Genomic DNA, 12596 nt, shown 5'->3' with positions numbered 1-12596 from the left:
ATATTAAAAGAAAAACCACAGGGCTTCCCTGGTAGTGCAGTGGTTAAGAGTCCGCCTGCCGATGCAGGGGACACGGGTTCGTGCCCCGGTCTGGGAAGATCCCACATGCCACGGAGCGGCTGGGCCCATGAGCCATGGCCGCTGAGCCTGCGCATCCGGAGCCTGTGCTCCGCAATGGGAGAGGCCACAACAGTGAGAGGCCCGCATACCGCAAAAAAAAAAAAAGTAAAACCACAGTTGTAAAGAGCATATTTATTTTACAAAATGGTAAGAGGGCAGAATTCAAATAGATGGTCTATAGGTTTGTAAAATGATGAGTACCTAAGTCTCATAAAGTCCTACAGATAGTACCTATTCATCTGAAGAAAGTTCTCTTACTACTTTTCAAACCTGAAAGAATTTTCTAGTCTTAAAACATTATTAAATAGGCCAATTAATAATTTTGGTAGAAAAGAAAGTCTCCTAAATCACAGACATGAAAAATATTGTTTTCAGATACATTTTCATTTAAAATCCCTGTTTAAGCAATTTACAGGAGACAAGATAGTTTAGTGGTTGAGAGGATGGTCTCTGGAGTCAGACTTGGATTTAAATCCCAGCTCTACCATTTACTAACTTAGACAAGTCATATTACCTCTCTATGTCTCAGTGCCTACCTCCTGGTGTTCTTATAAGGACAAAAATAAATGTCCCACGTAAAGAACTTTTTGCAAAACTCCAAGCACATAATGAGCACTCAATAAATGTCAGCTATCGTCAGCATCAGGACCTTCTAGAATCTTGCTATCTTTCATCCAACTTGTTTGATCACTTTTTTTCTAAGTCCTCTTCCAAGCCACCTTCCTCCTCAGCTATAGTTTCCCTGGATTTCTAGCGAAGATGGGGAAACTATACATGCTTATCTTCTCTTTCTGACACCTCACTAAAATGAAAGTAAGGGAATAAAAACACACAAAGGCACAGATAATGAGGGAGGAGAGATCATCAAAGGAGAAATTTCAACGATTTTTAGAAAGGAGAGAGTGGATGAGAAGTAGAAACTGCCTTAGCACAATTGAGAAGATGATTACAGAGAGCAAATTCCAAGGGAAAGTGAACCAACACGTTCTACCCAACCCAGAGATGCAGAGCTTAGAGGCAGCATACACTAAGGAAGGCAGGAGTTTAGTGAGAGGCTGAAAGTACATTAAAATTATATGGAGACTTTGGATCCCAACTATTTCCCTCTCCTGTTGGAGACTAAATCTTACCTTTTTTGGAGAAAGTAAGCTAGAGAGACATCAAACTGAGGACATCAGGCACTGTGGCAAACAAGGTGACACCCAAGGTTGAAAAACAGATGCTTAACTGCACAGTTCCCAGTAAGACATACAACCTCCTTATAAGCCATGTTCCCCAAACACTAGCAGTCAGGTATATGCCCTCAGTTGCATATCTTCCAGGCAGAAATTGGAGAATCTTGTCATGATGACACTTCAGAATTCCCAAAGAATAACTCAACTGAACAACCAATCATGCTATAGTGAAACTCTGCAGTTGACAAGCCCCATCCATGTTCAAAGAACTTTGGTGGTATATTTGTTGTTGTTATCATCGTTGTTTTTTGGTTGTCTTTGTGTGTGTGTGTGTGTGTGTGTGTGTGTGTGTGTGTGTGTGTGTGGTGTGAGATCTTTAAATATGAATGGACAGCCTCTTGAGGAAATTATCCAGAATAAAGAAGAGAGACTAGTATAAGCAGACCACATCAACTGAATAAAGAAATCCACAGGAAACAGACAGAGGAAAACCTCTAGAGAACTATCATTTGTGTACAAAGATAATGCATTCCTGACATAAGAATAGATGCTGTTAAAAAGGCAACAGCAGAGGACAAGAAAGTACTGAAATTGAAAAATAAAATGGCCAAAATGAAAATTTTAATAGAAAGGTTGGAAGATAAATTTGAAGAAATTTCTATAAGGTATAACAAAACACCAAAGAGATGAAAAAGAAGAAGAAAAAAGTGAGGTGATTAAAGGATCTGATCTAGGAGGTCCAACATTCAACTAACGACCCCGAGGAAGAGAAAACAGAGAAAATGGAAAAGGTAAAATTATCGATGAACTAAGAAAAGAAAACAAATCCAGAATTAAAGGACCCACGTGTCTAAAGTGAAAAGATCTAGTGTGCGCCCAGGTCGGGGGGATGAACACCCAGACCAAGACAATTGATCATGAAGTGTAGAGATATCAGGGATGAAGAGAAGTTCATAACATTTTTTTCCAAAGAAAAATAGGTTTTGAATAGACATTGGGATGTCACCAATGTTAGAAAACAATGGAAGGATGCTTGCAAAATGTTGAGAAAGTATATTTGTAACTTACAATTCAATTACAGTTAAACCATGCCTGAGATGCCTGAGGGTTCAAATGAAGGACTGGTGGAACCCAAGTAGACACAAAAGATGCCCCAAGAGGGAATCTCAGAAGCTAGGTTTTATCCTCAACTTTGAAGCTAAATGCAGAAACACAGGAATGAATGATGGGTACTCTTAGCACTTCTCTGAGACTCTGGAGTCCTGAGACAATTTCTTTTTTGCTAACATCATTGGGTCAGGGTCTCAAGAGGCTGAGCAAAGTGATGAACTTTGACTGACTTTATGCTTCTGAAAAAGTGTACTGTTATTTTCATACAGCTGATACCTCTGAAAAGATGGGTCAGTGAGCAATATGCAGTAAACAATGAAAGCCCAATACTCATTCTGAAGTCAGTTTCGCTTAGACTTTGTATATTACCAGCAAATTTTGCAAGTCATTAAAAAAATAAAAAAGAAGGACTTTTGCTAGTAACTAATGACCCAGCATTCAACTCTCTTGTATGGCAAAAGTGGAGAAGTGACTGTTTATTTTTATGCTTATTAAGTTACAAGGGAAACATTGTATTTACAATCCCATAATGTGGTGTTTTTAGATGCTAATTCTTACCTAAAAAGGAATGGGACAAAAAATAGACTAAGACAAAAAACAAAAACCCTCCTTGGTATGCTAGTATTCTTTTACAAAAGATCCAGGTTATCACAGTAATTGATTCCCTCTTTTACACTAGGGGTATTACTATATTAAGCGGCTAAAGGATAAACTTAGGTAACAGTGGAGCTATAGTTCTTTCAGAAATGAGATAATTAAATAGCTATGTGTGCCAAGAAAACTGAACATATCTATTGTACCCTCTCATTATTTCTGGCCACCTACCAGCAGTCAGTAAACTTGGGTAACCACCTTCTTCTGATATCACTTCAAGTCTACTCTTGAGTTCTTCTGGTATTACCTCAGCTACCAGAAAAAAAAAAAAAATGAAGAAAATATTTTCTTCACTATGTATACAATATGCTCGGCTGTTTATAACATTCAAGTTTCTCCCCCCTAATTTTCCATCCCATTTTTATAATTGGCTAAGACTGATAATAATAGATTAACAAGTATGAAATCATTTTAATAATCATTCCTACTTAAAATAAGGAGAGTTTCCAAAAACTAAACCTGAAACAGAATCCAGTCCAAGCTGTCAAACAGGCTATGCCGGTGGTTCTCAACTCATTCCTGATGAGGAATGATTGCTTTTTATTTCCCTCAAATGTTCTTTATTCATTTCACAAATGTTACTTAATTGTGTATCATGTACAAAGCACTGTGCTGGTTACTGCAGAGAAAAGTAAGAAGATAAAAACATCTAGTGTTTTCCTTCAAGATGGAGATAAGTGATCTGCGTGGGAGTCTGTTGTAGGGGCATCAAGTTGTGAACAAAGGTGGGCCCTAGTGATGGTTAACTTGATAATTAGTGTAATGTGGTTTGTTTGCCCTGCTCCCTTTGCTGTGGCAGTCCTTCTGAGCTATAAACAGACGTAACTGGCCTAGAGTTCAGGCATGCAATAAGACTTCAGAATTTACTAGTTAGCTGTGATTGATCTGTCATGAAGTCCATACACAATGAGAAGCTGCTATCTCATGAAGAAATAGGCCTGTATCACTAGTGAGCAATTGGTCGTTATGGATGCCCAGCATTCGGTTTTCCTTTCCTTGGAAAACAATACCCTGATTCCCTTCAGGGAACCTGCTCACTGTTAGGTGGGGTCACTGTGATTGGTTGTAGTGTCTACAACCTTATTGTATGGGAGCTACTAGAGAGAGAAGCTCTTTTTTTTTGTTGGATGAAAAACCTGGAAAGATACAGCTCTAGGATTCTGACATTGGTGCTGTCCCCAGGTGTATGGAAACGGGATGAAGCCAAAATTGGAGAGAGCTCTGATAATAGGACCCATAGACTAACCCTCATAAACAAGTCTAATCCAAATGGTACCCATACTTTACCTAAAACCTCATGGAACCCCATTAAGTGGAGAGATGACGTCATCAATATACAACATATAGGAGAAATGCAGCCAGGACATTTTTTTTTTTTTTTTTTTTTTTTTTTCGGTATGGGAGCCTCTCACCGTTGTGGCCTCTCCCGTTGCGGAGCACAGGCTCCGGACGCGCAGGCTCAGCGGCCATGGCTCACGGGCCCAGCCGCTCCACGGCATGTGGGATCTTCCCAGACCGGGGCATGAACCCGTGTCCCCTGCATCAGCAGGCAGACTCTCAACCACTGCGCCACCAGGGAAGCCCAGCCAGGACATTTTAATGAGTGTGAAAACAAGTGTGTAACAACTGCTTATGGGTGTGTGATATGTCGATGTTGCTTTTTAAATTGACTAGAGAGTATGCTCAAGGGAATGGAAGAAACAGAGTTGGCTATCAATGAGGGGAAATATTTCAGTAAATGTAAAACTTCAAAATAGATTTTTAAAAAAGAAATTTTCTCTCTCTGAAAGTGGATATGGAACTGGAAAATGACAAAGGTTGTGATTATTGACACACACAGGTCAACAAGCAAAACCAACCAAACAGGAAAACTTTAAGATATGTGAAAATGGAAGCAACTCTTCTGATACCCACAAAACACAACTTTACGAGACTGCCTGGGTTATGTCTTCTGACTGGTAGGTGATAACGTCATGTTGGTACTTTTATTTAAACCACAGCAACGTCTGTCTTCCTAAAAAACAGTTGCGGTACTTTAGAAAAGTACAATATGAAGTTTCAGACTAGTGCTGGGCTTAACAGAGCTTTAACAGGTTTTCAAAGCACCTGCACACTAGATTTCACAAATATCCCATCCCTCCTAACACCTCCACTCTGAACATACATGAAAACAAATCACAACAAAGCACTGCCATTGAAGAACACTATTACCTGCAAATTATAATCTGGGAAAGAGAATCACTGAAGCAAAACTTAAAAAAAGAATCATATAATTATCTTAGGAGAGAATTTTTTTCTTACATATAAATTTTCTTCCCAATGAGTATGCACGAAAGCAACCTATGGGCACTCATGTGGTTTCTTTTTAGACTTTGCCTGCTTATTTTAAAGAATAGAGGAGAAGAATCTGCTTAAAAGCCAAACGCACTGATAAATGTTTACCGATAAAATCTTCCAGATGGGACTACTTTCAAGGAAGGTCAATTACAAGCCTCATGTCTCTCCTTTTAATGATATCCTTTAATGATCCCCTTCCTCTCCCAGAAAATTAAATCATAAAAACAACTTAGTCTGAGAATGACCCAGTAATCCTCATAATCACATTGCAATGACAGACAAGGAGATCAAAGCACAGGTGCACTGAAAACTAGAGGTTTCCATTCTATTAAAATGTGAACTTGCTACAAACTAAGATCAAAAGTACTTTTAGCTCCCCAAATCCCAACAACTTCCAATATTTAAAAAATTCTGTAGTTTCCTTGATTAATAAACAGCCCTTGATTTTCTCCCTCCCAGTTTGTACCAAACATTGGCAATTCTTTACATATTGTGGCTGTGTTTTCATAAATTCATTCATTAATTAATTTTAGATATTTGGTGAATTATGTTGCACCTCACAGCACCAAAAACTTCCAGGTTTATTATAAGCTATTGTCTCCCAAATTGCAAAGAGAGAACCTAGTGATGTAAAATTATATAAAGGTAACCTGATACCAATATATTAGTTAGAAATTGAATTAGGTGGCTAGTAGTGGCTTCAGTGAGAGAGGTTTATTTTTGTCTCATATGAAGAAAATCCAGAGGTAGGCCAAGGTTGAATGATGACACTATTTTCACCAGAGAACCAGGCTCCTATTATCTTTCTGCTCCACCATCCTTAAGATATGCCTTGTATTCTTAAGACCATTCAGGTTGCAAGATGGCCACTGGTGCTCCAGTCATCACATGAACTGTCCCAAGTCAATGCTACAGGAAGAGGAGCAAGGGTAAAAGGGAGTGCTTCTGGGCAGGAGCTCCCTCTGCTTACATTTCATTAGCTACACCTATTTCTAAGGGAGGCTAAGAAATGTTGTCTTTAGGCTTGGCAGATGCCACCCAATATAATTAAGATTCACTTTGTAACCATCATTATACTGGTCACCAACTGAACAAATTTGTTGAGGATATTTAGTCATCATTAGCAGTCTCTGCCATACCACAGAATCGCTGATTTCTCAATATTGGGTAGAATTTGGTCTGATCCCTTGCTTACAGATAGAGAAACTGAGAACAGAAAGATTAAAAAGTTTGCCCCAAACTACAGAACCAGTTAGCAAAAGAACTAGGAGCAGAATTCACACACTTGATCTATCACTAAAGATCTCGTCCTTTGACAACAATGCAAACTCCAACGAGGTTAGCGCAGGAACTTCAGCTAACCAGCATGAATAATAACACATCTTAATTCCTGGGCCAACCTGGTGACTCACACTGCAGGCTTTACGGTTATAACTGCTCACAAGCTGTAACATCCACCCTCTTTGGTTATAAAGTGAGAATCACCATATTTACCACAAGTCATATACGTGTTTATATTGACACTAAATTACCAAGAAAATGAGAGCTATGCCTTATAATGTGACAGTTATGTTTGTAGGAAAGCAGAATGTTCCACATTCACGGGCAAAAATTGGTACTTGAACTTTATGAGTGGACTCCAGATTTTTTATGGTGGTGGCTTTTTAAGCACACACACACACATTATTATGGTGTCTCCTGAAACTGACATTCTCAAAATAGTGTCCACCATTATACAAAGGAGGTTTGAATGTTTTGAAGCCTTTTTTCTTTTAAGCTATTTCTTCTAATCCTCTTATCTCTTCCTCCACTACAGTCATCAATCACTTCCTCACACTCTCCTCCCAGCAGCATTCTCAACCAAATATAACCACGATGGTAAGTCATTACTGTATACTTTCTTCAGTGCTTTGAACTACATAGGCTCCTGCTCTCATGTTTTACTTGTTTTATGGCTTAAGCGTGTTGAGAGCAGGGTCTATACCATCTTTATTGTCCATAACACTCAGCATATGGTACAGATTCCAATTTTCTTTCACAATGTCATGCTTAGCACGTTTTAATGCTCTCCCAAACTGGTCTCCCTCCCTGTTTCCAGGGGCTTCACTGATCCTTTTTTCTCAGTCTCATTCACTACCTATTCCACCTAGGTCACCTAAGTGATTTCTCAAAAATATAGAACACAGCAAGCTATACTTATATTTGGTGGTGCACCACTATCTGTGAATATAAGTTAAAACATTTGGAAGGTGGCCTCCACCTGCATTCATATTTAATCTTATTCCTTTCCTTTCCACCTGTTTGTACCCTATATACTACTAGCTACTCAGAAATAATCATCTCTTTTTTCACATGTCTGTGACTTTATAATGCTGTTCCCTGTCTGAAATGCCCTTCTTTCTTTTATTTATGGAGAGGTTCCAAATGGCCTCTAGGGTGTAAGTCAATTACTATCTACAGTATGTATATCCAGCCTTTTCTAGAAGACAGGGAAACTCGGACAGCAAACTTGAGTATATCTTTACAAGCACTTCCAGTATTACAGCTATTCTACTGAGTTTGGAAAACCCTCTGAGTGTAGAGGTTGTGTTATTTCATCTTGCTGTGGGTCCCAGTTCTGACACACAGGAGATACTCAATAGTCTGCTAAATGAATAACTGTCAGTTTCCCTAACTAACCTTGAATACTTTTCTTTGGAGTCTACCTGCTTGTCATAATAGATCTTGTCTCACTTGATTCTACATCCACAGAGGCTGGCATAATACTTAGATGTAAATATTGTCACATCTCTTTTGTTTTTCCAGTTAATTACTGGAGCCTTTCAGTAGGAAATCCAGTCTCACCCTCCTTGAAAACTCCCCCTTCTTGGTTATTCACTCTGAAGTAGAACCTTGCTCCTAAACTTCAGGCGGAGAGAGGACTGCCAATTAGCATGAAGGCTTCTGCCATCGCCATGTGGTATCACAGCTGAACACTGGCCCTGTGAAGTTCTATGATCTGCTGGTTCAGGACTCCCCTGGCTTCTAGGATGGACCAGCCTCAAACACCAAGACTGTAGCTCTTTGATCACTCTCACTTATTTAGACAAAAATCAGCCCTCATCATCAACCTTAGGTCATTGCCTAGAGCAGGCAGCCCAGGCTTCCCCTTCATCCTGATGTGTTAACCCCTTCAAGGCCTGTTGTATCAACATTCTCTCCTGACCACAGACCGTGTGACGCCACCTTGATCCATTTAATGTGTTTCTCTTACTTCTCATTTCAGAGAGAAAGCTGAGGGTTCAGTCTCTTTTTCTCCTAGTACACTCCCAAATTCTTAGGTAAATTGGTCTACTCTCCCTTTAAATATTGCCAAGGAGAGGGGCAGGTTTTAATGAAAAGGGGGAGCTCTTTTCACACTCTTTCTCTGAAGAAAGAGATGCCTGGCCTAATATTTACATAACTAAGGGACTTCACTTAGTGGTTTTTTTCAAAAGCTAATAAATAAATGAACCCCCAAGAGGTTTCCAATAATAGACTGAGAAGTGCAAGCATACAGTCAGAATTTCTGCCTCTCAAGTCATCCTCTTACATATGCATGAAGATGCTTACTGAAGTTACCAGTCATTTTTTCCAAGGCCTTTTTTCGTAGGACCAGTAATTTATGACCATAAACACAAGGTAGGATTAGGACAGTTGAGCAACTCTTGTCCTAATTGTGCTTTCCTGCGTGGCCAAGGAAACAGTGAGTCTGATAATCAACCATTTAAAAAAGGTGCATGGCCCTACCAATCTAGTAAGGCAAAAAGAGATTCATTCCATAGCGAAGATCTGGCATTCCAGGGTTGGACTGGAGCAGCAGAGGACAAATACAATAACAATAAATTTCAATTAGATGACAAAGTCAGCCATAGATCACTGTGCCAGCAGTGTCTTTTCTACTAAGGACTGGGAAAGGTGGCTATATGGAAAAGGAATTAAAAAAAAAAAAGTTGATACATGCATATGTATAACTGATTCACTTTGTTGAACACCTGAAACTAACACAACAGTGTAAATCAACTATACTCCAATAAAAATTTTAAAAAAACCCAAAAGAACTGGGAAAGGTAAGCTTCAAATTCATCTTGTGTTTGTTCAAAGAAGACACAGAGTCCTTTCTTCAAATGTATCCACCCAGTTGAGCTTTATATAACATAATCCAGGGAGATTGCCCCGAAGTGCATTCATTTTTTTGCAATTTTAATGTCTCTAAATTCTAGGTGTGTTTAACAATCAATGGCATTTTGGATTTGACCAATTAAAGCAATTAATCAAATATTTTCACTTAAGTGAAATACTTTAAAAAGGTAAAAATGACAACCTAAAATTGTCCAAACATCCGGGTTCCATCCCCAGCATTAGGATGTGACTATCTTAGCACAGCAGAGACACAGACAAGAGCAGTAGGTGAAGATGAATTGGAGTGAAGTATCAGGTTTGCCGAAAAGTTCGTTTGCGTTTTCCATAACACCTTGTGGAAAAACCCAAATGAACTTTTTGGCCAACCCGATAGTTCTCAAAGGGAGTTTCCCATCTAGCAGCCCATCAGCATCCACATCACTTGAGAACTTGTTAGAAACGCAAAATTCTCAGGTCCGACCTCAGAAGTATTGAATCATAATCCTTTGGGTATAAAGCCCTGCAATCTGTGTTTTAACAAAATCTCTGGGCATTGAGTTTGAGAACCAGTCCTATAATAGTAAAGAAGGCACTTGTTCAGTGTCTATTTGGCATATCTGAGTTGGGGTGGGGGCAGAGTCCTAATATTTCAACCCACTGGCAAGGCTCCCATAAGGAGAGGAAGATTTTAAGACCCACTACAGGGAGGTACTTCTTTCAAGTCCGTCAGTTTCTGGGTTCTGACTCCCTATGCATGAAAGCACCTTCTGATTAGGAGTCTGCTTCCCAGGTGGATGAATTACAAGGAGAGAATTAACTGATCAGGCTAATATAGTATCCTATCTACTCAGCAATGTATTTCTCACTGTAAATTACTTCATTAGTGTCCTTCTTTTTGCATGAAGTTCTTGAGTTCTGAATATCAGTAAGAGCACTCAACCTAACTGGGTTCTGAGAAAATAAAAATTCTGAACCTGGGAAACTAAAGGTCAGTCCTGAAATTTATGTATATTGTGAAGACACTACCTGGAAGGGCCCACTATGTATCCAAGCTATTTAAATGGACTATTTACCAGGTCAAGAGAAGTGGAGAATTAAGGGCAGCTGGGTCAAGACTGCAAACTGGCAGTCTTCCGGCCAGATGTGGTCCACAGATGTGGTTTGGCCCACACACATTGTTTAAAAATTGGGAAATTTCACATAAAATTCTGGAATTCTTCCTGTCTTAAAAAAGCTAAAGATTTGACATTAGGGAACCCACATCCTGGCCCTTCAACAAGAGCCTGGAGCCGAACAGAAGTTGCTTCCTTCAGATGGGCTATTCCCTCTAGTTTGCCATAGTCCCTACCACTCCTTCTTGTCTGATAGCTGCCCAGCTCGTCCTTTTACATTACCTGTCTGACCCTTCATGCATTTAAGTTTGAGGACCACTGATCCATATAAATAGTTTTCATGAAATAAATAATTAAGATGATTTTAAAAGAAAATCACTCAGAAAATTAACTTTATTTTGTAACTTCATAGCTATTTGTGTAAATATGTGGACAAGGGTGTAGACGTTAGTTATTTTAAAAACAGACAAAATATCGAGGGCAAAAGTTGTCGTGATAGAGGAGAAAGACTACTGGACTGGGCCTCTAATATCTAGATGTACTTCTGCCACTTAACTAAGTGTAAAGTTATCCCTGAGCCTCAGTTGATATATCTGTTATAAGGGAATGACTATATCTACCACATATAGGGTTTATTGTGATGATTAAATTAGATAATTGTATGTTCAAATTCATGACATACCATAGACCCTCAAAAACCTTTGCTGAATTAAAATTTGGCTGTTTCATTACCTGTGTTTTACTTTAGAAATTATACCTAACACAGATAAACTTTTTGGGAAAATTCAAAATTAACCCTTCAAAAGCCTTACTCTGCAATGAGATAAAGGGATAAACATTACTGACTATAAACTATAAATCATGAACTATGTTGGGTGCTTTATACAGACTGTCCCATTATGGCAATACTATGAGTTAGCATTACCCCTCTCTTACACATTAAAAACCAAGGCTCAAAAAGTTTAGGTAATTTATCCAAAGTCATACAGCAGGTGTTGATAACCAGGGTCCATCTTACTCCAAAGCCTTTCCATATGAGAACTTTAGCGCTTCTCAAACTAGCTTGGTTATAAGCTTGGGACACTAGTTAAAATGCAAGTTCTTCTATTCCTTCCCAAGCTACTCAATCAGATTTGAAGAGGAGTAGCCTGGGAATCTGCATGTTGTATCAGAGCCTCAGCTAATTCTTAATAATAGCAAGGAAACACTGCTTGAGAAAGCTGACAAAGAGTCGAAGTAAGCAGAGAAAGAACTGCTTTGTATTATTTTTAATGGGAGGAAGGAGGGAGGGAAGGAATCTTGGAGCTAAGGTCTATCCATTTGCAGGATAATGAGAATGCACTTTCTAGATGGGTTCTTTCTTTCTAACTGCACCCAGGCTGTTGAATGCAAACACAAGGAGCCAGCCAACAGGAAGCCCGGCTTGCCACTGCAGAGGAGTAAAGCACTTTGAACTACAGGCATCTTGTACACCCAAATTACATGCTGTGATACACATAGTATTTGAGTTGTTCCGCAATACAGAAGCCAATTATTCTTGGCACACACTTCTATCGTGCTATCCAAATTACCATGCCTCACATGTGGAACGGTGCCACATCAAATGCACCAAGCCATAAATTCCCTAAACTCTTAGAGATGAAAGTCAAATGTTGGAGAGAAAGAGTGTTTGGTACACACACCATAGAGCAGAAAAGATGTCTAATTTGGTACTGCTAGATTTCCCATGAGAAACGGGAACAGAAAATTCTGCCTTAGAAAATTTTCAGATTATAAACTGGATTTTTCCAATGTAATTCAGCATAAGCGCTGCATTTTCAGTTTTTAGTAAAGTTATTTCTTCCATAATATTCATCTTAAAATAATTAATTTTCTGGCCTCTCCCTGTAAATGTTTTTAAATACAGTAGAGAAGCACAGACACTAAAACAAAGAATAGAGGCTGTAGG

At 39.0% G+C, this 12596-nt stretch overlaps 1 protein-coding gene across 7 annotated transcripts in view; it reads right to left on the bottom strand.

Moving 5' to 3' along the window:
* PDE4D (phosphodiesterase 4D) overlaps positions 1-12596 on the bottom strand; it is a 1151628-nt gene that overhangs the window by 102320 nt on the left and 1036712 nt on the right. For 4 of the 7 annotated variants that reach the window (XM_032626898.1, XM_032626892.1, XM_032626895.1 and 1 more), the window contains one exon: positions 3231-3311. The exons of the other annotated variants lie outside the window; for them this stretch is intronic. In XM_032626898.1, the coding sequence (XP_032482789.1) occupies positions 3231-3311 (81 nt within the window). The remainder of the gene's footprint in view (positions 1-3230; positions 3312-12596) is intronic. 7 annotated transcript variants of the gene reach the window in all.

This window comes from Phocoena sinus, chromosome 3, assembly GCF_008692025.1.
Source record: "Phocoena sinus isolate mPhoSin1 chromosome 3, mPhoSin1.pri, whole genome shotgun sequence".
Classification (NCBI taxonomy): domain Eukaryota; kingdom Metazoa; phylum Chordata; class Mammalia; order Artiodactyla; family Phocoenidae; genus Phocoena; species Phocoena sinus.
This window is presented reverse-complemented; position numbering and strand designations above follow the sequence as displayed.